Source organism: Schistocerca gregaria, chromosome 9, assembly GCF_023897955.1.
Source record: "Schistocerca gregaria isolate iqSchGreg1 chromosome 9, iqSchGreg1.2, whole genome shotgun sequence".
Lineage (NCBI taxonomy): Eukaryota > Metazoa > Arthropoda > Insecta > Orthoptera > Acrididae > Schistocerca > Schistocerca gregaria.
Window position 1 is genome coordinate 216,599,824 of NC_064928.1, and position 26,818 is coordinate 216,626,641.

A 26,818-nucleotide genomic window follows, 5' to 3' on the forward strand; every position below is an offset into this window, starting at 1 on the left:
TCATCATAATCCTCAGTAATTTCCTCTACACAATAACCACTGTCTTTAGAAAATGTAACGTCCCTAATTTCAATTCCCTTATCAGCACAGTTTTGAACCGACATGTCAGTACTGGAACATACTCTCGTCTTAGGATCAATAAAGGTAAACAAACTCTTTTCCCAATCAAATGCTGCATTAGCTTTTAATATCCAGTCCATACCCAACAGTACATTCTCATTTAGGTCACTTATTACAAGACATCCTTGAGTAAACTGTACATCATTTATACTGAAGGACAACAACACCTGTCTATTAACAATTTTGCTCAGTTTGCCGGTAATGCCTCTAATTTTTATTCCAACAACTGGTAATTCAACAAAGTCAGAATCATGCTTAATTATATCTCTTAATTTGCTTGAAATGGCACTAATTGGACTCCCTGTGTCAATCAAACAATACCCTTCCCAACCTGCAGCTTTAATTTTTATGTATGGACTACCAATAGTGCTGTTTTCCCTTTCTTCCTGTTCTTCATACAAAAGATCTTCTGCTATCTCATCATACCTCTGTTCCATATTTAGGTTTTCTTTATTATGCAATACTTTCTTCAAACTTCTAGGTCTACTGGAATTTACTGGAATGTCTGGATTACTATTTACCTCACTCACATCCTGACTAGTACCCCGTTTGATGATTTCATTAGGCTTAAAAGCAGAAACTGGTTCACAAATTTCCCTTAATTTGATCTTAACATCATTGTCATCACTGTAATCTTTAAATTTGTCCCAAACAGATTTCAAAATAATCTCAGATGCATCAGCACAATCAACCCCCCTGTCTCCTGATGTATTACTAAGCTGAACTGGCACAATCTGATTCTCATGTGGAACGTAGTTAGAGTTCCTGGCACAATTATTCTCAACACTATTGCTTATAACATCCTCCTTAACTTCAACATAAACTATTCCATCTAATTCACCATCAAAATCTTCTAGTACATAATCACCATTAGCCTTAACATCAACATTATCATCATCATTGCCTGAGCTTACACTACAAACACTACTAGTATCACCAACATTACTCACAACACCATCTTCACCAACCACATCCACATGAATATCAGACTTTCCAGAAACTTCAGTACGAACATCATTATGACAACTTACATCTAAAACATCACCACACATAAATTTGTACAATCCAAAATTATCAAAGTTATCCTTACCTTTCATTTCAGCATTAGGTGCTTCTTCTTGATTATATAAATTTGCAATTATATCATCTTCTAAACCTACTTCATCAAAGGTAGCCTGGTTCCTATTACAGTTGTTTCTAGCATTTTCTCTGATGACATTCCAAAATTTCCTGTCAAATTTAATTTTTTCATTACCTCTATCTACAGATCGATCATAAGCATACTGTCTATACTGGTTAGGTCTCTGATTATAGTGCTGTCTGTTCCGGGTGAAATTAGCCTGATTTTGAAAATTCCTTGCCCCAAACTGACAGACTTCCAGTGGAGCATTTAGTCGTTTAAAGGCCTATGTCTGTCGTTTCCCTGCCTCGGGTTACCTTCTCTCATGTCATTACCCCAGGACCTGTTTCGATTTTCCCATTCTCTGTTTGAATTAAAGTGCTGATCATTCCTACCAAAATTTCTTCTGTCATTGCTATTATAATTATCCCTGTTGTTGTTAAAGTTTCTTCGTTCACTATTATTGTTATTATTTCCACGGTTCGGTTCCCGCCCTCTGTGTGATGAACCTACGAAGTCGTTAAATCTGTTGTTTTGTTCAAAGGCTCTATCAAGTTTGTCCACATATTTCAAGAATTGTTCTATGGACTCATCTGGACCATATACTAAACCCCATTGTACTCTTTTCGGAAGTCTCCGTTTTAGTGCATCAATTTGAGTTAGCTCATCAAATGGCTTATCCAGATGCACTAATTTTTGCAACTGTTTCTCACAATAGGCTTTCATTGACCCATCAGATTCTCTGTAACTAGGACCATTCAAGAATTTACTTTTGATTCGAGCTTGCTCAGTTTCAGACCAAAATTTGGTTAGAAAACATTTTTCGAAATCTTCAAAGGACATTTCCGCGGAACAATTCTGATTGGCCCACGAAAGCGCCTCACCATCAAGTAATTTCTTTACAAATTTTATCTTAACACTATCTATCATTATGGACGTGAACTGCTCCTTGCAGAATTGCATGAAGTCCTTTGGGTGTATATTCTTGTCACCGGGATAAGTTTTAATGGGAAAATTTCCCCATACCCCATTACAACTATTACTAAAACTTTTTTGCAACATAGTTTCTTGTATTTCTACAAATTTTCTGTCTACAGCTTTTTTCGACATTACCTACTCTACTACAAATTTCTGTGACCTTTTTGTCAGAATCAGATTTGAAAGATTCAGTTTCGCTTTCAAAAAATCGTTTTGTCTGGTCAAATTCATTTACAAAATCAACAACTTTTTTAAGTTTTGACTGGTTATTTGAAATTTCGTTACTTAAATCAGTTTCAAGGACAGAAATTTTGCTCTCAACCGTGTCCACACGACAACTAAGTTCTTTTTGGTTTGATTCAAAAGTAATTCGCCATTCTTCGAGAACCTGATTAGTGTGAGCAATCTGTTCTGTATTTGAATTTATTTCTGATTTTAAATCACACACAGCCTTCGAAATCGACCTGTCCATCTGTTGTTGTGTCTGTTCAATTTGTTGACGTAATTCGGCACGAGAATTGTCCATCTTCGAGTTTAACTCTGAAAACATTTGTTTTAACATTTCCAACATTCCTACACTGTCAGAAGCACTTTCCCTAATAGGTGTACTCGCTACACTGCTGTCAATACTGAAATCTGCGTCTTTTTCCATTATTTTAGGAAGCGGATACTTATCTTAGTGTCCGTCGGCGGTCATTGGTGTCCGTGTTTTGCGAAATTTCTTCAACTCCAGGATGGTTTCGCTCGGTTGATTCACTCCTCTTCTTGTGACCCCAAAATCGACGTATTTACTTCTGAAGAATGACTGGTCTGTCGTATATCCTCTTCTTGTGGTCCCAAAACAGACTTATTTTCTTCTTGTGATCCCAGAAGAGACGTATTTTATTTTGAAGAATCACTGGGTGGTCGACATATCCTCTGCTTCCTCCACCAAATTATAACATCCCAGCTTCCTCAACCAAATTATAACGTCCCAGCTTCCTCAACCAAATTATAACATCCCAGGACTTTCTGCACCAAATTATAACATTTCAGCTCCTCAACACCAAATTAAAACGTTGCATTAGGAGGTGTCTGCTTCGTGCAAAAGGTCTTGAGTTCATATTGACGACAACAAGTAATTCTTCATTACAGACGTTTATTTACAAACAGAACTGACAGACTTCACAGACTCAACAACTGACTCTCAGAGCTAACCGCACTGCATATCCGAACTGAACTGGCAACTGACAACTCCTAGGTGTATTAATATCTTTCCAAACAATGAGAGTCTTTGACAATGTTTTGTTTACAATACGATAGCAATTCACGACTTAAAACTAAATTAGACATTACAGAATTTTAGTACAGATTAAAGTAAGTAAAAGGATCAGTACATATAAATTCTTACAAGCATAATTTCCAAATAGATTTTATAACATTTTTCTACCAGCTTCTGGATAACCTTCACCAGACTTGTACCGATGTTTCCAGAAATATCTTGACATTTGATTCTGGATATTTCTTGAGTGATTTAGAACAACTATCTATATGTAAAATGATTTAAATCGTGTTTCAAAACGCAAACAAATCTTTTTAGCAATATTTCTTGATACAAATCGTCTTTCGAAATTAGATTATGAAACAGTTTTCACAAGTTTTCGTATTTTTGCGATCATAATATAGAATTTCTCCATAGAAAGTTCCAGAAGTGTGCATTAAACGATCATTCACAGACTTTCTCTTTAGCTGGTGAGTTTTTAAAAGTATCTTGTCCATATTATACGAAATAATTTAGCTCAAAACTGATAATTTATACAATTAATCAGAGCTACAGCAAACAGTGAGTCTTTCTTTTACAAAATGAAATATAATTACAAAATTAAATGAAAATAGGTTACTAAACTAATATATATTTACATTAATTCTATTTTTGTTTTTTCTGTGCAAAAATGTCCTAATATTGACACAGTACAATATTTAAACATCACCAAAGTTTCCCTTTACATTTTGCATATCTGTATCGACATCCCCTAAAAGTCTACAGTATCGAATACTTCAATATTTCCCAATATGTCCTGTAATGTTACAATATGGGTACCACAAAAAGAAGTGTTAGCACTTGTCTGGTTGAACACACGAGGAACTGCAACCTGTGACATACAACTAATCAGCCATAACTGAACATATTTACCAAGAGAGTGATCACGAAATAAAATTCAGTGAGATGAACTTCATATCATAAACATCGTATGTAACATGTTCACAATTGTAGAGAGGCTGTTGAGATTTATAAACACCATAGCAATTTTAACATAAAAGAGGAAGGTGTTAAATTAGATAAAATTTGGATGTCAATATTGCACCGTAAAAATGACGATCAGTTATTTCAGTCGAGATTGTTGGCATTACTGGATAATCTCGTAGGCAAAATCATGTGATGGACTATAGTGCCCTCTACATTGTCTATATATGCAGCAATTCCTTGAGTTCTGGTTGCAGTTTGCCTCTGTACCTCTGAAAATGTCTCCTGCAGTCAGTAGTGAAATGTTGTGAGAAAGTTTTATACCTTGGCCACAGCCTATCAGACTGAAAGTTTCAAGTGAAGAAAAAATTGTAGATAATTGGAGAGTGGACAAGGGGTGAAATTTATTATACAAAGTGGCCACCTCTGGAAGGTATAATCTCTCTAACCTGGCTGGACATTCAATCAGACTGATATCGAATTTTGGATATGGGTACAACATTTCATGTGGCTTCAGGTCTGTGGCAGAGCTCATCATTCGTAGTGGCAGGTGAGAAGAGGAAAGAAATGAGAGACGTTTTCAATGAGTGAGAGGCTGAGAGAATGTGCTGACCAGGGCAGCAGTCAAACCCCTATTGTATAGAAGTGGATCAAGACAGCAAGCGAAACATGCAGTCTTGTGTTAGAATTCTGAAAGATAGTGTCACTAACAACTCGAAGATAGGGCACTGCTGCTGGACAACAGGCATTAGAAGAGTAATGCTTTCTGTCCAAATTACTGGCCATGCAATCAAAAGTGATTGTGTTGTTTACGTCTGCATCTACACTCTGCGGAACATTGTGAAGTGCATTGCAGAGAGTATGTTACATTGTACCAGATATTAAGCTTCTTTGCATTTGATTCACATGTGGAACACAAGAAGAATGAATATTTAGATGCCTCATTGTGTTCTGTTCTTAATCTAATCTTGTTGTCACAATCCTTAAGCAGGTGATACACAGGGTATTGTAGTAAATAGAGAGAGTCATGATTTAAAGCTGAGGTCATTTACCTCTGTCTTCAAGAGTCTGCCACTTCAGTTTCTCCCATGGGTCAAACCAAACTGTGTCCATTCAAGCTGCTCTTCTCTGCATACGTTCAATGTCCCCTGTTAGTCCTGTTTGATATGTGTCCTCCCCACTTGAGCATATTCTAGACTGGGTCGCACAAGTGATTTGTAAGCAATCTCTTTTGCCGACTGGTTACACTACCTCAGTACTCTACCAGTAAACCGAAGTCTACCATATGCTTTACTCGTAACGTGAGCCTGTGCGATCATTCTGTTTCATATCCCTTCAAACTTTTACAGCCAGGTATTTGTACGAGTTAACCATCCTGAGCTGGGGGTCACTGATGAATATTTATGCAGCTCCTTTCAGACAGCACTTCATAACAGATAACTGCATCATCTACACATACTCTGAGGTTACTGTTAACTTTTTTGCTGCATTCTGTGCTGAGGGCAGCTTTTGTTGTGGCTGTACTGCTCGCCAAATGCCGGTAGCTGTGCTGAGAGACGACATTCCGGCCGATGTGAAATACTTATCTGATTTTTCGAAAACTGGTAGGTGAAATTAAATTGGGGTTAGCACATCTTACAATCTGGTATCTTCACTCGATAAAGAACTGAATTTCTTTTCATTATCCATCATACTTCCTGCCCTACATACAATTAATTAAAACAGTGCACAAAATTTTAAAGATTTTGGAGGCAACTGCATAAACTTTACACATAGTTGATTTTAGCTCCTACATTGCAGCGAATGAAAAGTAGATAAGATTTCAGAATTTTATTTAAAATTGAGAGCAGATTGATATCTTATTTTGTTCTCGAATTATTGACTTTTATGTTGAACTGACCACCACAGTGCACAATACTCTCATTCACATCACCAATTGTGCGATCGTAACAATCGGCGTATCTCGTAAACAATCAAGGTATGGAAATGAGGTATTTTGCACACAATACTCCGCAGTGAAGCAAGTGTGTTGGATGACAAATAGTCAAAAGTTTTTTATTAACTGAGATAGGCAAGTGACTCTTCTGCAGCAGTGAGAGGTCGGCGGCTCGGGACACGTACAGACATCCGTAGCAAAGCAGGAAAATCCAAGCTGGTGTGCACTTACACTTGTCCACAGCAGCTGGGGAACAGTGTAGCAGGCTGCGTACATATGTCCCTGTATAGATGCCCACAGCAACGATAGGATTAATATCATCTGCAAGGTTGTTAATATACAACATGAACAGCAAGGGTTCCAACACATTTCCGTAGGCACACGTGAAGTTACTTCTACACCTGATGATGACTTCGTGCAGGATAACAAGTTGCATCCTTTCTATGAAAAAAATCCTCAATCCAGCCGCAAATTCCACTTGATACCCTATAGGATTGTACTTCTTGACAATAAGCATAGATGTCACACTGAGTCAAATGATTTTCAGAAATGTATCACACAGGTCGATGACAATGAGAAGTTGAGCACGATAAATCTCCTCCGAGTCTTGACACACTACTATAGACGCTTTGTGCAGCACAGTGAATTGCACGGAAGGACGTCAAGGTGCTTCTCCTGTGCTCACTGTCATCGTCCGTGCGCCACTGTCGTTGCACCTTTCTCTGCTTCTGCGTCACGTGAAGCCGTTGCAGTGGTCTCTGTGTTGGCAGTCTTTGGTGCTCCAGATGTTGTCTCATGTTTCTGTGGGTACTAATCTTCTTGCAAACAACCCCATTTCAGGACCTTATTTGATGGGCAATATGATCGTGGGCAGCCGAATGACTGATATGTCTGTCTCCTCTGACACTAATGTAAAATGATAACCTACAGTCTTGGTAGACCACGACACTGTGACTACCAAACACCGGTACATGCCGATAGAGATTTCTTCGTACTACAAGAGGCGTAACACGATCTTCCATTGTGATTTCCGAATGTGAAGGCTTTTATGTAATCTTTTCTTACAGACAGACTGTCAATGCTCTTGTTGCCGTACCCACCACAGTGCACGCTCTACTTACGAGCCACAATATATCGACTGTCTCGGCCGCACGCAACAAACGGCCTCGAGACCGAGCTGATTGTTAGTGCAGCATCTTATGTCCCACATTACTCCTGCTGATATAATGAAGTCTGTACCTTCAAACTGATCACACTCCCTGTGTCAATTCCCGTATTTTTGCTTGTTATCTCCTGCATTTTTCCGGTGCCACATGATCTTAAATCTCTGTGAACCTCTCCCCACCCCTTACACTTTCCCTGTTCTATGCCTGTTCACACCCACTAAATCCCCCTCATCCAGTCACATCTGCCGTCTCCCTTAGGCTTATCCACCTTCAAACCTGCTACCCACGGTAATATACATATATTTATTATTGATTAGTTATTTTCTACTTTGACCCTTGTGACTTCTCGCCTATTTTAGTGAGTTTTTGCCTTCCACTATCTTCGTCTTCCTCTGATTTCATCTCGTTTTTTCCCCCCTTGTGCATCCATTTCATCCTTTTCGTACTTTTGACGCGTATTTGGGTGTATTTTTGCGTAATTTTTCAGATGTAATTCTACTTTCTTACATAATTTTTTGCACTACCATGGATCCTTGCTCCTTCCATCTACATCAATACAGAAAAGTTACCTTTTCCCTACCCAGATCCCAGTCCCACTTACTGTTCCTGTGTTGTTGCTTGGCTCATGAAATCCCCCCTAATGGCCTTACCATCAAATTACCTATCTCTGGTTGCCACCCCTCCTTCCACAATGACCTCTACCTGTTCAGATTCCGCCAATCCTTAGGCCTCACCAACATAGTCCTGCAAAACCATATCAACTAAGTCCAATCCTCCTTGCAGTACCTTCTCTCCACCCGCAAAATTCCCCTACTATGTAATCTCAAATTCGTGGAACCCATAACACACATTGCAAATCTTGCCCTGCAGGAACTTGAGCAACATGCACAACGGCACCTCAAAAAGCTCTCCGTCCTAATCACTTCCTACTCCCACCTTGGAGTGCTACTGTCCACTACTTCTACAACAACCTCCAAACCTCCTACACCAACCCCCCCCCCCCCCCTGCCCATAGCTGACAAACCCTGTCTCGCAGACCTACTACACTTAACCCCCCTCCAAAACTCCCTCCCACCACCACCCAGAACCTAAACAGACCCAAAACACAGTTATGAACCTTTCCTCCAGAAGCCTTAGTCCCATAGAAATACCAGTCCTTTTCAGAGGCCTCACCTTTTGCCCCACTCCCAAATTCAACCATGCAGGACTAGTTAAAGTCCTTCTCCCCTTCTCCTGGTCCCTACAGTGGAAACCCTTTTTCGCCACCAACCTGACCAATCAGACTCAACCAAAGACCAATATTGACCCTTGCCTAACTCAGTTCACTCCTCCATCCAACCGTGATCCACCCCCACTGCCTCCAAACCACCCTGTTAACTTTCCAGAATTTGTTAACCTCGAACCTTTCCTCACCATCATTCTCCAAATCCCTCAACATGCAAGCTAACCTTACATTTACAGAAATAAGTGAAGTCCACCATCTAAAAACTGATCCCGACCTTATAAGCCTACCTGCTGACAAAGGCTCCACCACCGTTGTTTTGAACCACAAGGATTACGTGGCAGAAGGATTCTGTCAGCTGTCAGATACTTCCACCTACAAACCATGCCACAGTGATCCCATTTGAGTAATCCAGCAGGGTCTCCAGTCACTACCCTCAAATCCTTAGGCCCATCCCAGAACCTCTCTCCAGAGTCCATCTCTCTACTTACCCGTACTACTCCCTGCACTCCCACCTTGGTACATGCTTCCTAAAGTCCATAAACCCAACCACCAGGACGCCCCATTGTGGCTGGTTACTGTACCCCCCACTGAAAGAATCTCTGCTCTCATAGACCAACACCTTCAACTTATTACCCGGAACCTATCTTCCTATATAAAAGATACCAACCATTTCCTCCACAAACACTCCACAGTTTCTGTCCCTTTATCACATGGTGCCCTGCTCGTCACTATTGATGCCACCTCCCTGTACACTAACATTCCTAATGCCCATGGCCTTACTGCTATCGAACACTACCTTTCCATACGCTCTATGGATTCCAAACCGACAACCTCCTTCCTAGTCGCCATGACCAACTACATCCTCACCCACAATTACTTCTCCTTTGAAGGCATTACCTACAAACAAATCCGCGGTACGGCTATGGGCACCCGCATGACACCATCCTATGCTAACCTATTCATGGGCCATCTAGAGGAATCCTTCCTAAAAACCCTGAATTCTAAACCCCTCACTTGGTTCAGATTCATTGATGACATCTTTGCTATCTGGATTGAAGGTGAAGACACCGTATTAACATTCCTCCAGAATCTCAACAATTTCTCCCCCATTTTCTTCACCTGGTCCTATTCAGTCCAACAAGCCACCTTCCTAGATGTTGACCTTCACCTCAAAGATGGATACATCAGTACCTCTGTCCATATCAAACCTACTAATCACCAGCAATACCCCTACTTGGAGAGCTGCCTCACACTCCATACCAAGAAGTCCCTTCCATACAGCGTAGCCACCCGTGGTCATTGCATCTGCAGTGACGAGCAGTCCCTCTCAAAATATACCAAGGGTCTCACTGAAGCATTCACTGACCGCAATTATCCTCCCATCTTTGAACAAAAACAAATCTCTTATCTTTCCAGTCTCCCACCACCTCCCAAAGTCGCACAGTCCGGTCACAGAGGAGCATTCCCCTCATAACTCAGTACCATCCAGGACTGGAGCAACTGAATTACATTCCCCGCCAGGGTTTCGATTACCCCTCGTCATGCCCTGAAATGAGAAATGTCCTGTCCATTATCCTTCCCACCCCTCCTACAGTGGTATTCCGCCGTCCACTGAACCTACACAATATACTCGTTCATCCTTACACAACCCCTGCTCCCAATCCATTACCTCATGGCTTATATCCCTGTAATAGACCTAGATGCAAGACCTGTCCCATACATCCTCCTACCACCCCCTACTCTAGTCCAGTCACTAACATCACCTATCCCATCAAAGGCAGGGCTACCTGTGAAACCAGTCATGTGATTTACAAGCTAAGTTGCAACCACTGTGCTGCATTCTATATAGGCATGACAACCAAACAAGGTGTCTGTCCACATAAACGGCCACCGACAAACTGTGGGGAAAAAAAAGAAAAAAGAAAAAAAAAAAGAAATCGACCATCCTGTTGCTGAATACGCTGCCAAACATGATATCCCTCATCTCAATGGCTGCTTCACAGCCTGTGCCATATGGATCGTTCCCACCAACACCAGCTTTTCTGAATTGCACAGGTGGGAACTTTCTCTGCAATACGTCCTATGTTCCCGTAACCCTCCTGGTCTCAACTTTCGTTAGTCACTGTCCTTACTCATCCAGCTCACTTCCTGTTCGCATTCCAGCACTACAGAGCCATCATTCCACCGCCACATCCAGTCTTTTAATTTCTTTTTATTTCTCTCCTTTCTGCTACTTACCTCCTCCCCCGTCCGCACCTTTTCTCCTGCCCTCCGTCTTAACTGCAGCACTTCACTGCCCACCACCTCCACTATACTATCCGTGTCCCTCCCCCCCCCCCCCAAGCCTCCTCCTTACACCCACCCAGTCACCCGTACCATCATGCACTGGTGCTGCTGTTTGCAGTGTGGTTTCAGCTCTCTGAGACTGCAGACGTGTGCAAGCAAGTTCCATTTGTGTGTGTGTGTGTGTGTGTGTGTGTGTGTGTGTGTGTGTGTGTCTCCTGCTGACAAAGGCCTTAATGGCTGAAAGCTTTAATTATGTGAATCTTTCTGTTGTGCCTATCGCGACTCAGCATCTCCGCTATATGGAGAGTAGCAACTTTCCTTCTCTGGTATTGGTACATTCCATCCTGGATTTTCCATTGTTTGATGATGTTACTCCGATGTATTTTGTGCAGTTCTGCTGAAATGCTAATCATTTGTGTATTCAGACATTTAGTACACTTCATACCAGTTTGACATTTGGTGCTGGCCACATTTATGGTAGTGCAGTTTTAACAGTCAGCAGTGAATTTTCTGTGTTTCTCAGTGACGTATAGTTTGCATGCTGATTGTTGCCACAGAACAGATGGAATGTACATCACAATAATAGGGTTTCTATGATGGAAATGACAAAGGAAAAATGAAAACTGAGTGCAAACATCCACTCACCTGAAGTTGAATAAATGAGCGACATTTCAAAAGTTCTGCGCACTGTAAGATAAAATTGGAGAAAATATCTTTACAGGTCTTCAGTATAATCTCCATTCTTGCTTATGACAGCTTTCCAACATTTTGGCTACTTCTTATTCCGGGTAGGGCACCTTCATTGTTGTGCTATCTGAGTGCTCGGGTCACCTCACTGGAAGCTTCATCATATGTATCAAAACATTTTCCCCAGAATTGTTTCTTCAGTTTGGGAAACAAACAAAATCTGATATCCTTATAACGGGATGGTATGGTGGGTGCGGAGGTATTTCCCATCCGTATTTGTTTGAGCATTTCTCTCACTGGTAGGAAAATAAGCGATTTTGCATTATCGGGCAAAATGAGGACACCAGCTGCGAGCTTGTCAGACCGTCGACAAATTTTTGATGGCCTTCCACTTCTTGGGCTGTTCTCAGTGCTTACTCGACTTCACGGAAACAAGTATACCACCACGATACTTTGCTACGATCCACTACACTGTTCCCTCACACCTCTCAAAAAGTGTCGTAAATTTCTGTTGGGTTCTTTCCACACAGGGATTTGGTTTTGATTTGGAAAATGGTCACTATGTGTCATCCAATCTGACTCCACTTCAGGTTCCATTTTAAAATTGAATTACTCATGACACACCCACACAAACTAGCAAACTCATGTACGACCTTATTTCCTAAGGTCTCACTCACAGCTTACACGAATTTTGGCTTGATTGCGCCACCGTAATGGTTGCATGTGTACAATGTGCAGGAATTTTGAAATGACCCTCATATACTGTAGGCAGTGCAAACATTTAAAATGTCTTAAAATCACATTAATATTCAAGCTTTTGATTTTTTTTATGTTAGTTCAAAGTTATTCCATCCCTTTGGGATTAAGCGAGGTGCCACAATTTGCTACCAGCATAGTCTGAAAAGTTTGCAGAATCACCACCTGACATCAGTGCTGGCACTAGGTTCCATTGTAATAATAGGTCATCCCTTGTGAGTAAGTATGATGCATCAAAGATCTGTGGTGCAGATGTCTCTATGTTGTTGTTTCCATGGGGTGGTTTGTGAAGATGCTAAAATCAAGATTTGGGTAGTTGTTAAGTAATCTGTAAAGAAAAATATGAAAGCAAAGGAAATTTGTGCCAATTTACAGAAAATGCTGGGGCTCTTCTCCATCTTATTCATTTGTTGTCAAGTGGACAAATAGGTTTAAATTTGGTTGGGACAGCTTAGATGATGATCTGCGTAGTGGTTGGCCACAATGTGCCACTAAGACATAAATTATTGCAAAAGTGCATAAAATGGTCATAGAGGATCACCAAATGAAAATGGGGGAACTGCCGAACCTGTAGGGACGTCATCTGAATTACATTTTACAGTGAAATTGGCTATGAGAAAATGATCTGCTAGATAGGTGCTATGACTCTTAACATAGGATCACAGATACATTAGAATGGAAACGTCCAAACAATGTCTGACCCATTTTCAGAAAAACCAACAATATTTTGTCTGCAGGTTTGTGACCACAGATGAAACATGGGTCCACTATTGTGCCCCAGATGCAAAACAGCACCAGGGCTGTGGAAACATATTGATTCACAGCCACCAAAGAAAGCAAAGCCAATACCATCAATGGGAAAGACCATGGTGTCAGTTTTGTTGGCTAGTAAAGGGATTCTGCTGGTACATTATCTTCCCACTGGTAAAACAATTATGGGACAGTACTATGCTAACTTCCTGGGCCAACCATCAAAAGATACGTAATAAAGGCCAGGTTTGGCAAGGAAAAAAGTCATATTTCATTAAGACACAAGTGTCATTACCATGGTAAAAATACGTGAATTGAGGTATGAATTGTTACCACACTCACTTCATTTGTTTGATGTGACTCCATCAGACTCCCATCTCTTCCTCAAACTCAAAATTGTCTTCAAATGGGTTATCATACTGGCCACTGTGGGACCTGCAGATACACCACATCTTTCATGTGTCCCCAGAGGAAAAAGTCCTTGGAGGTGAAGTCCAGCAACCGTGCTGGAAACCCCTGAATGGGCCAGCCCCATCTAATCCATCGACATGGGAATTGTTGGTTTAGCGCCTGTTATGCCACCATGGCATTATGTGCAGGGCATCCATCACTTTAATACCACGTTATTTGACACAAATGAAGGGCTAGGTCCTCCATCAGTACAGAAAAGGTACATCCCAAGAACTGCTCGTACTGTACCTGTTAGAGAGTGCCATCAAAGAAATATTGATCAATGAAGTGGGGTCCTACAATACCGTGTGATACACTGACATTCCACTGATGTTGATGTTCAACTTGGCGAATCCAGTGTTTGTTTTCTGGTGACCAATAGTGCATATTGTGTAATGTGATGTTCCCAGGAGGTTTTGTAAATGTGTTATCATCAGTAAACAGTGCCCTACACATAACGTCATGGTTTTGCTACAGAACCCACCGACAGTATTCCAGGCAATTGTGAACATTGTTACTGTGGAGGCCTTGATGTAGTGTCATGTGATATGGATGGTCCTATGTGTGTGCAGAACATGCACCATGCTTGTTCAAGAGATTCCCATCTGTCTCTCCATTTCACAAAAACTTGCATGAGGGTTTACTGCAGCAGCCACCAGAACAGCTGCCTCTCCTGCTTCATAAGTTATGCCTGTGCTCTGTAGCTGTGTTCTTGGAGACACCTGCCTTGTTGTGCAAAACATTCTAACAATATTCATGGACGTAGAGCGAGTTGGATGACCTCTATAAGGGTACCACTCGGCATAAATCTGTACAGCACATGTGCCATTTTCGTGACATTCTCCATACAACAAAATCATGTCAGCTATTTCTTCATTTGTGAATACCATGTTGAATGCCGAGAATAGATGGACATGTAAATTAATATCACGATCACAACAGTGATACAAATTACAGTGTACACTTCACCGGTGCATTGTACCTGTACATACTTCCATGCAGAACAATCTGCTTCATAGTGAGCTGTTCCCACACACAGTGCTGATTGCCACCTGTTCCTGTACATAACTGCAGAGGCAAAGTGTTGATTGGGCAGCATACACTAGCCAGTACTCTTCTGTTGTCTGTACATAGATAAATACAACGTGCATGAGGGACATCGTTTTGTCGTATTAATGTTTGTGGCAGGAATCCCTGTTATTACTTTCAGCCAAGCGATAACAGTAAAAGTAAGAATATGTACGTCAATCACATCGCGATTACAAGGAACATGCAGGTCACATTTTCATCGCGGGAAGTGCAATAGTGGTGTGTTTCGTTCATTTTGCGCCCCAACATTGCATTCCAATTTCTCGGGATGTAATTGACATATTGTGATGCACTCACCACCATTACTATAGTGATTTCTTGTGTTATTGATAGCGTGTGAAATAATACGGGGTATCCATTTTAAAAGACATAAGTTTGTGTTGGAACCAATATTTGCACATGGTTTAGAACGTCTCATAGTATTAACTTTTGTAAGCCGCTGCTGTACATTCATACCTGTAAAAGCCGTTTGTCAATATCGGTTGTGGTTCCAGAGATATAGGTGGTAAAAAGTTTAGGGGGGACACCTTGTATAAGTTTGCTATGTGACCTGAGACTGAGGTTGCTGCTGCATTCTTTGTTTTAGGTTCTGTCAGCTTTTTGGCTGCAATAATATCAGTGCATTGCCGAAGTGTTTTGTGATGCAATTGGAATTTTTACAAGTATGTCTGTGGGGCAGTGTATCTAAATAACCAAACAGTTATCAAATATTAATGTAAATCATATTTATCTTTTACATTTTTTCAGTGGTAGCTGTTTTGTCACATACAATTAGGTATCAACCAGTAACTGCCCACCCCCGATTCTGTAAAGAATCAAACTCCCACTTGTAAAATGGCTTCAAATATATGATTACTTTGCAAATTAGTCAATGTGTTAAGTATTTTGTGTTAAGCATATAAAATACCTTTGGTTGAAGATACAAAACCCTAATTATATTGGTTTATTCACCCAAAGAATAATCAAGAAGAGATTTGAAATCGTGTGAAATCTGTTGAAAGGCACTAAGTGCTGTCATTCTCAAATACTGGGGGAATGTAGTCTGGGTAATTTGTAAGCTGTGATCTCGAGTATATGATTTTCCTGTAAAAAGCTTTACAGTGCAACCACATAATGTGACAGATGTTCTAGCTGTTACTTCTTTAATGATTATTAATCCCTGATTTGAATTCTGTAAGTAATCTTTAATTGTTTAATGTGAATTATTTAAGAGGTGTGTCATTGCCTTTTTAAATAAACATGTTTTAGTTACCACTTTCAAATCCTTGGGAAAATTATCAAATAATTTTAATCTCATATGGAAAATACTGTTTAGAGTTTTTCAGTTCTTTACATTTGGTAAATGTAAGCCCAAACTGTACCTTGTTCCATGGCCATGTTTTGAACTATTCAGAATGTAAATAGAAAAGGGAGAAGGAAAGTATGGACTGCAAAGCCTGTTCTACAGAGGACATGTGAGCTTGAAAAATTACCCACAAGGCACGTGTTTCGCCGGCCTCTACTCTGCGGACATGGTTCAAATGGCTCTGAGCACTATGGGACTTAACATCTGAGGTCATCAGTCCCCTAGGACTTAGAACTACTTAAACCTAACTAACCTAAGGACATCACACACATCTATGCCCGAGACAGGATTCAAACCTGCGACCGTAGCGGTCGCGCAGTTCCAGACTGAAGCGCATAATAGAACCAATCGGTCTGTGGATGTGACTGCTTGCACAAAATTCATGTGTACAATCATGTTTAAACAGAATAGGGTGGATCTCATTCTCACCTGTATGAAAGTGCTTTGTGGATTCACAGACAACCAAGTGGGGAACCCAACTGATAATCATGTGAAGTTCTTTTGAATAGTGTCTCCTGCTCAGTGAAATATTGTAATTTGTTCATCTCATAAATAGTTAACTGGTGAAAGAGCTGCTGTAAACACTCATTGTAATTTAAATGATAAGACAGTTATGCAGTGAAATGAATGTAGTTCAGCAATCTGGGTCAGTCTGGAACTACTCTTAAAAATTTTGTTCTTGTTCACTTGTACATACATTCACAATGCAAGCAGAGGTGAGCCACTATGTCTCTTCTCATTAAAGGAAAACTTGTTTTCAATGAGTAAATTAATAGCGTCAACAGAAGAGCAACCTTTATATTGCTTTATCCATGATTTCCAGCTTTTAAAATGAGGTCATTTACACATATGGGCAATTTACTTTCACCTAAACTGGATGAAAACAAGTAATATAGCATCACTGTGTCAGTCTAAAATACAGATATATAGAGTAATCATTACAAAAGGACATAAAACACTTGATAATATCAAAAAGTGAATTTAAGCTGTCTATTCACATGTTGCAAGTTGACAACAAACACAGTAGACATGTAAAGCAGACGATTAGACAGGCACATACTGTGTAGAGATTTTCTTGTAGCCGGACAATCTGTCATGTGGAGTGCTGCAGTAGACAATGACTTTCTTGTTCTGTCACATGTGCCGTGTAAAATAGGCTTAAGAGAATGCAGAAACCGAGGGAGAAGAGACCAGCCTAAATTAACATCATATGACTGGCGAGAACTTAGTGTGAGCGGTACTGAGATGCTGAAGCCCGAGTTGTGTTCCACAGGATGCTTCTGTCCTTGTTTTTTTTCCTTTGGAAGGGATGTTGTAATATAATGAAACCTGAGATTCAGCACTGGTTTTAAAATTATCTATTAGCTCTTATTCAGTTTTTCCCATTAAAGTGACCTGTTTTGTTGAAAGTGTTGTTAATATTTGTTTGCTGTTGTTGCTTTGAAATAAATAAATTTGTATAGTCCCATAACAAAAGAAATCCATAAATTGCATCTATGGATGTATAATGAGAATCTCAACTTGTAGTGATTTACTTTCAAAACATTAGTGTGGTTTTAGTAGACATTGAACTTCCTGTTACAGTGTGCAAGCCTTCTGTTGCCCATGGATCAAGCAGAGCTCACAAGGTTAGTTGTTTTGAAATATATATAAATGTTGTGTGTGTGTGTGTGTGTGTGTGTGTGTGTGTGTGTGTGTGTGTGTTTTACAAGTGTATGCATGTGCATGTTTGTGTTTGCAGGGAGTTAGTGGAACCATTAGTCTAAAACAAAGATGATCATATTGTAGATTTATAGCAAGGTCCCTATTATCTGGGTTAATGTGCATCTGAGACTGTATGCATAATTCAGAATACACATTTTTACCAGAAATTGCTATTTTCTGTATTTACGAATCATACTACATGTCACATCTGAAAACCCACAGCATTATTTATGTGTTAATTGCTGTAAAATTACAAAGTTGTGCTTAAAATAAATTGTTGTTCGAATCACTTGCTTTCAAAAAATAATTTTTCAATATTTCCCATCCATAATAGCTCTCATTTGCTGGAGAGTCAAAATACACATTTAGTCTAACTGATTTGCCTCACATACTCAGATAACTGATCGACACATTTCAGTGGCTCAGAGTGCATGGTAATGGGTTTCTCAATTACTCTTCTTTGCTCTCTTTTTCTCCTGGGCACACTGCATTCACGGTATCTGCGTCACATAACTGCTCAAACCCTGATTCCTGGGCATAGATATATAACCAGTTTCAGGTGGTTTCATCATCTATATATTCACAATCATATACTCGTATTCTGAATGAAAATATTTGTTCTAATTATATCAGAATACTTCCAGCTTCATTTTTTTATTTCTTTCAAAAATGCACCAAACTATGTAATAATCCACAGCCGGGTAATTGCAGCTTGCTGTACTGTCAAATATACACTAAGATTGATTTTAGAATTTTTGTATGCAATATTTTGACAAGTGACTTATACATCTCTTCACCTGGTGTTGCAAGCGAAGATCTGGGACCTGCCCTACCTGCAACCAAATTATCTCAAAACCTTCACTGAAATCCCTTGGTGAAGAAGATTGGATAAGTCATTGATATATTGTGTAGAAAAGTCATAGTCACACTTCAGCTGGATACATGGAGATATATTTTCAAAATTATTGCTGGGGGAACCTCAAAAATAAGAACAACTAATTAGCATAGCTATTTAAAATTGCCAGGACTATATTAATAATTGTTGGTGTTGAGTAAACATTTAACCCTCTCGCAGGGTGCTTCTCATTTTTCGTATTATACTACTGTATATCTCAATTAAAAAACTTGATCTTTATTTGTGTGTAACTTGCAGTCAACATAGAAAGTATTCTCAGTAATTTTTTAAATATGGTATTATGTAACTTCAGATCAGCTTTTTGATTGAATTCGAGTTGTCCTAGCAGATAGAAGAAATCTTCAGATGGAAAACTAGCTTCATCCATCCACAACTTGCATTCTGGGCTCTGTATCTTAGGGAATAATTTATGTAGATAGGTATAACTTGACACACATGTGTGAAAGGATGTGGGGTTTAATTGAAACCAAAAATTAGAGCAAAAACTGCTCAACAGGTGGTGCTGAACAGCAACATGTTTATGACATCACATGAGAATCTTGTATAAAATTTCAGTATGATGGGTGCAAGCTATACCAGTACATTGCAGGATGATGACATCCCTAGCCTGGCTGATAAACTCATGCTGGAAGGGAGAGCTTTTATGCAGGATGGCTCTTCATCCCACATTGCTACACATGTGAAAGATCTCTTATGTGTATTGTTGGGTGAGGGTTGCGTGCTGAGCTGCGACTTCTGTCATGCCTGGTCTTCCTGGTTTCGAGATCTCAATCTGTGTGATTAGTGGTGATGAGGTTGCCTGAAGGCACAAGTGTACCACATCATCCGACCTGATTGGAGATGCTGGAAGACAATATCTGACAGCAATTTCTCACCATATCCGCTGACATGCTGTGCAGTGCTGTTCACATTGTCCCTCAACTGTAGGTATTATTGATGAATGAATTATAGACATGTTGAGTATTTGTTATAAAGAACACGAATTGTTATGCTTATTACTGTTTTTGTATCATATGAAGCTAATGGTCATTTTGTACATTTTGTTGTGGCTTCAATAAAACCCCATGACATTTCAAGCAAATGTTAATTTTACCCCTCTATCTTCATGTGTGCCTGAAATGGCACGGAAAATATGTAAGTAGAGCAAAAAAGAATGGAAATCATTCTAGTGAAAATGTGAGCTGCAAATGGAGAAGTCCATTGATGTAAACAGCTTTGGCAAAGTGCATATTGTTATGACCTGATACCTGGGAAGGAGCTTCTCTTAAACAGTGATGCTGGTGAGCTGTACATGTGCTACTGTTTTCACATTTCTGGAAAGTGTGCAGTAATAAAAATACCCTCAGCTGTATGTACCAATTTTCTATGTATTGTGACCTGATCAGTGATATAATCCACCATCTTCAGGCTCCTCTACAGCTCATGGTGATCACGTTTTCAGTGGTGTATACGCTGAGGAACAAAAGTCATGGAATACCCTCTAATATTATGTCAGATCTTCTTTTGCCTAGCATAGTGCAGCAACTCAATGCGGCACGGACCCAACAAGTCGTTGGAAGTCCCCTGCAGAAATATTGGGCCACGGTGCCTTCTTTTAACTGTACATAATTCTAAAAGTGTTACCAGTGCACAGTTTTGTGTACGAACTGTCCTCTCAGTTATGTCCCATAAGTGTTTGATGGGATGCGCGTTGGGTGATCTGGGAGGCCAAATTATTCTCTCAAATTGTTCCAAATGTTCTTCAAACCAATCACGAACAGTGATGGCTCAGTGACAAGGTACATTGTCACCTATAAAAATTCCATAGTTGTTTGGGAATATGATAGATGAACATAAACATTTCCAGTCAATAATCAACTCACTTATACCAGAGGGCCCAGTCCATTCCATGTAAATATAGCCCATACCATTATGGAGTCACCACCAGCTTGCACTATGTCTTGTTGATAACTTGGGTCCATGGCTTTATGGGTTTTACACCACACTTGAATCCTACCATCAGCTCTTAACAACTGAAATCGGGAATCATCTGACCTGGCCATGGTTTTCCAGTCATCTAGGATCCAACTAATATGGTCATGAGTCCAGGAGGGGCACTGCATGCGACACCATACTGTTAGCAGAGGCATCGCGAGGGTCGTTTTCGCCACAGTGCCCTAACATATGCGTTCCTTGCATGTCCCTATTGATTCTTGTGGTTATTTTACACCATATTGCTTGTCTGTTAATACTAACAACTCGACGCAAATGCCACTGCTCTCAGTTGTAGTGTGAAGGCAGTTGACCACTGTGTTCTCCTTGGTGAAAGGTATAGCCTGAAATTTAGTTTTCTAGGCATATTCTTGGTACTGTGGATCTTAGAATATTGGATTCTCTACCAATTTCTGAAACAGAATGTCCCATGCATCTAGCTAAAACTACCATTCCACATTCAAAATCTGTTAATTCATGTTGTGCAGCCCTAATCAGAAATCTTTTCACATGAATCACCTCAGTACAAATGACAGAAATTTTACAGAAACTGGTTGAAGAACAGTAAAACCACAAGTTGGCGACGAGATGTTGGACATCCGCACTTCAATCACTGAACATGAAGGTGGAGGATGGGAAGCAGTCTATGGTAGCTCTGACAACAGAACATTCTGCTCATACAAGCATGAGTGTTATGAAGCAGACCATTCAACATATATTGCTGCTGAACATGAGGCTCTGCAGAGACAACGTCTACATTTTCCCATGTTGACTGAATGACATTAACAATTACAATTGCAGTGGGTCCTGGGTCAAAGAGATTGGATGCTGGATCAATGGAAATTTGTTTCCTGTTTGTTGAATCATATTTCCTTTTCACCAGGTCGATGGTCATGTCCGGATACACCACTGTCCAGGCGAATAAATGCTCAAAACACGCACCATGCCATAGTCACTGGCCACTTGAGGCAGTATTATGCTATGGAAAAAATTCACATTGGCTTTAGAAGCACTTGTGATACTACTGAAAGGCACTATGACAGCTATACACTTTGTGAAAATTATTTCGGATCACCTACATTTCTTTGTGCTTGATGCCTTTCTTGGTTGCTATGGCATCTTCCAGCAGGATAACTATCTGTGTCACAAGGCCAGAATTGTTCTGCAGTGCATAGAGGAAGATGGTGGTGAACTATGTTGATGTTTTTTGGCCACAAAAATTGCCTGTTCCGAAGCTGATTAACACATCTGGTGGTCTGTGTGTAGACATCTGATGCCACATACATGTGGAAAGATTTTGAGGAGTTGTCAAAGCCATGACACACAGAACCCACACTTTATTCCGTGCTACAGATGGGTAAACACACCATTAAGTAGATAGTTATAAAATTCTAGCTAATCAGTGTATGCAAATGATTTGCTGCTTAGCTATGTCAGCTCTGTGAATCTGTTAGCAAATAATGCTGATAGCAAATAATGCTGCAACACCAGAAAGCTGTATTGGAATGTGAAAATAGTTGCAGAAGACTGTCAGTTTACCCACAGTATAAAGAAATGTAATGTGTTGTGCAGAAATAGGCATGATACAGGATTGGTGATCATTAATTTAAACTGTCCTCTCTCAAAATGTTCATGTTGAGAAACTAAAAGTTGGACATATGCAGAGAACTTAGATTGATTGAAAAATCCCAAGGAAACATAAGTCTCAGAAGAAAGATAATATGAACGTGTGATGTCTTCTTTCGGACATGTTCGAAACAACATACACCACGCAGAATTCGCAGATGTGATACATATTATGTAAATTGAAGGTAGAGAAGAGAGAAAGCAAAGGAAAGGGAAGGAACTAATGATAGCAATGATATCAGGACTTTATATGGAATCAGTGGACTGAGTAAGAGGTTTATGAATTAATGTTTTCACATTGTTAACATGCTTTGTTCATTGTATCAGAGTGCACAGTTTTTAACCTGTTGTTGGTGCCAAGGACCTCTCTGCATTGCACATTTTTATGTTTGATTAAAAAAAGCAGTGCAAATGAGTGAAACAAATTAGTTGTCATTAAAGTAGTAGTGTAGCACTATTCAATTATTAACACCACTCTTGTGCATTATTTTCTTCGGATTTTAAAGCTATGACTGTTAAAGTGAAGTACATTTGCAGGAGATCTACTATTCTTCAACATGATTTCCATGATTAAATTTTAAACAGAAAATCATTAATTTCATTTCATAATGATTCTACAGTTGCTTAGGTTTTTCATTTTGATTTAGAGGCTTAAATATAACTGCAGAATATCAATACAAGAATACTGTTATAATGATAATTTTTTTAAAAAAAAGATGTTATCAGTGATCTGTCTTAATTAATATGATAATTATAAAACAGTCTTCATCGCAAATTCCTTTCGATCGGAGAGACCGGTTTCAATCCGTAAGGATCATCCTGAGACTCCAGAATGGCAGGTGGACTTCTATGGAGCAAGCTGGACTGATCCACAAAGCTGAACTGACTGCTGGAGCCTCATTGAAAATACTGAAAATATATGTGCATGAGGTGGCATATTATGTAGCCATGGTGCTCAGTGTTTTTTTAGATCATAGAGTGACGTGTTCTCAAACAAGATTTCCAAATGTATTGGGCAGACAATGCCTCCTCCTCTTTCCTCACCTTCAACATCACACGAACAGGAGGGCTCATTTTGGTGTGCAGTACTTCACACTCAGGCTGTAGGGAGCTTCACTCAGTGCACGTGAAGGTTCAAAATCTACAGTATAATGGAAAGGATAGAGTGCTACTTCCTATATAGAGGATACATTGAGCCGGAGACAGTCACAACAAAAAGGGTGCTTTTGGCCACATGGCCTTCTTATAAAGTAGAAAACACCCGATATTCTCACAAACACAGCTCACATACATATGACCACTATCTGTGATTGCTGAGTGGCCTTAACAGAGACAGTGGTCTCGTGTATGAGTTGTGTTTGTGTGTTTTCTACTTTAGGAGAAGGCCTTGTGGCTGAAAACAAATGTTTAGCAGTCTTTTTTTCTGCCTGTCTGCAACTCAGTGTCTCCTCTATATGGTGTGTGCAGCGAATCCTTTCCATAATATTGTTGTTATTCCATCTTGGGTTTCCCAGAGTTTGGAAAGTTTAGAAAATGTACTTTCAGAAGGCCATATATGCATACTATCAGAATTATGGCTCAAATTTTCACATGGTATCAATTGCTGGGGCAGCCATCTTACAAATATTTTTTTTTCCCCCCTTCTTAAAATATGAGGTCAACTTGGTGATTTGGTGATGTTTCCTTGTAAGACTTGCTTGAAACACTGTATGTTAACACATGCAGTACTTACAGAGTCATGCTTCTCAACATAATAGTTGTATGATCTTTCCTTATTTTTCATCTAAGTGCATTATGTGTAGTTTCAATAAAGTGATCAAATTAAGTAGAATGGAACAGTATGCATGCTTGACAATGGCAACAGATGAACATGCTACATCATTTTCAGTCTATTTCCATTGCAGTTGTTCAGTATCAAAGCCACAGCAATTACTTTATGATTTTTACCCCAAGAATCCTTATTCTGCTGGTTTTAATCACATTATTGAAACTCCACATTTTTTGTTCGTAGTAGGGTACTGCACTGTAAGTGCTCTCAGTTCTTATTTTTGTCCTTTGCTGCCATTTACTTACACCTAAAGACTGCTATTACTCACTGTACATTTAACCAAACTGTGCCTATTGCATATAAAACTCCAGGCTGATTGCTAGATGAGGAGGCAATTATAAATGTAAATTATTTCCATCATGTCTTATTATTGTACATAATACAAATGACTGTAATTGGACTTTTGTTTTATAACTGTTAATACTGATGAGGAATAACTGTACAGTGAAGTAAGTCCAAGCAATCTAACTTGAAGCTCAGTCATTTACTTTACACAGTATGAATGAAGCAACATATAATTATAATTGACAGTCACAGCACTCAAAACATAATCCATAATCAATGAATTTGATATTGATTCTTTACACAATATTACTATTCCCAATTTTTTCAGACTGAAGTGCATTAATTTTAGCTGGCTGACCCCAAAACATAATTTTATAAGGCAAAACACACTGCAAAAATATGCCTTTTCAAATTGAAATAGTTGCAAATGAAATCCTAAGCAGAGGCTCAGAGCTGTTAAAACAGGAAAATGAGTACAAAGATGATGCCACACTTGCCTCTCTTTGTGAGTAGTTTTTAAATTATTTCTTTATTTATTGCATCGTTTTGGCTACTGCCATCATCCCAAACATTAGTGCATACCTCGGGTAGCACTTGTATATTTGTAAATGTTGTGAGCCGAGTTGACAGTTGACACCCCACATAGATGTACGTTTTGTTGATACTAACACTGATCATTGTTTTACAAGTTCTACATTTTTGTAAGTGTACTTTTAAAAAGTTTTTAAGTTTTAATTTTTGATCTTTTGCAGCTTGATAATGTATAACAAACGACTCCCACTCTTATGTTCCTTCAATTTTAATTACAAATCTGATGATGATATTAGCTAAAACGATGTATTAAATAAAGAAGTATATTAAGTGATCTAGAAGGTTTTATTCACAATATATCCACAATGGTAGCAAACTCATTCAGGAAATCTATTTTCTATATTAATTTGCTAATTTCTGGTGCAAAAAAAAAAGAAAAAATGAATTTACTCAACCTTGACTTTTGAGCAATAAAGGAATTTGGAGTCCTGTGAAACTTGTGTTAACAATATTCCAGTCCATCCTGCTAACAAAAGTTTTCCTTTTCAAGATGTGCCTCATCTTCAACGAGCGTGGAGTACGTGACTGTCAGCCTCCGTGTGTGGCTCAGAGCTTCATCAATCACAACGCCATCCTGTACAAGATATATGTGGTGGGAGACAGGCAGCACATCGTCGAGAGGCCATCCCTCAAGAACTTCTACCCGTGTGGTGAGATGCGCCTTCTTTGCTGTTTTTGTGCTGCTTTAAACTTTGGACTTAGTGCTGTTGTTGTTGTTGCTGTTGTATTCGGTCCAAAGCGTAGTCTGATGCAGCTCTCCATACTAGTTTCTCCTGTTCAAGCCTTTTCATCTCTGAATGACTGCTGCAACCGACATCCATTTCAACCTGATTACTGTATTCATGCGTTGGTTTCACTCTACGAAGATTTCGATTTTTACCCTCTACACTCCCCCCACCGCCAATTACCAAACTAATAATTCTATGATGCCTTAGGATGTGTCCTATCAACCGATCCCTTCTTTCAGTCAACTGGGGTGATAAGTTTCTTTTTTCCTCAGTTTGATTCAATACTTCAATTTTCACCATTCTTCTGTAGTACGAGATTTCAAAACCTTCTTTCCTCTTCTTGTCAGAACTAATTATCATCCATGGTTCTCTTCTGTAAAAGGCCAGGGGTGTCCAACCAGCAGACTGCATGCAGTTTCAGTGTCTCCCAAAAAGTGAGCATCAATCACATGATCAACAAAAAATAAATTCCATAAAATTACACTTTTGTAAAGTTGTGATATATTGAATATTTTCAATTTGAATCTGCTGCCGCCTAGTCTCTCTCTCTCTCTCTCTCTCTCTCTCTCTCTCTCTCTCTCTCTCTCTCTCTCTTCCCCTTCCCCCCCCTCTCTCCCCCTCGTCCTTTCCTTCCTCACTCCACTCCCCTTCCTCTCCCCCTTTCCCCCTCCCCCTCCCTCCTGGCCCCTCCCTCCTTCCCTCCCTTTTAGAGTAGCTCAAAAATACTTGTCTTCTCCTAACACGGCTCAGGTGAGCTGAAAGGTTGGACTCCCTTGCTGCTGACAAATACCTTCATGAAACATTTCCTAACATTCAAATTTATAGTAGATGGTAACAAATTTCTGTTTTTCAGAAACCCTTTTCTTTCTATTGCCAGTCTGCTTCCCATGTGCTCTCCACCTTGGCCATCATCAGTTATTTTGCTGTCTTTTACTCTTAGTGTCATATTCCTAAAATAATTACATCATCATGACCAGATTTAATGTAATTACATTCAATTATAACACCTTGTCAAGACACTATCCATTCTGTTCAGC

The 26,818-nt window shown here is 39.6% G+C and overlaps 1 protein-coding gene across 1 annotated transcript in view; it reads left to right on the forward strand.

The window, feature by feature from the left end:
• LOC126292161 (inositol-tetrakisphosphate 1-kinase-like) overlaps positions 1-26,818 on the forward strand; it is a 107,359-nt gene that overhangs the window by 56,464 nt on the left and 24,077 nt on the right. Inside the window, exons 6-7 of the mRNA XM_049985999.1 lie at positions 17,717-17,760; positions 25,544-25,703. Coding sequence (XP_049841956.1) covers positions 17,717-17,760; positions 25,544-25,703 — 204 coding nt within the window. The remainder of the gene's footprint in view (positions 1-17,716; positions 17,761-25,543; positions 25,704-26,818) is intronic.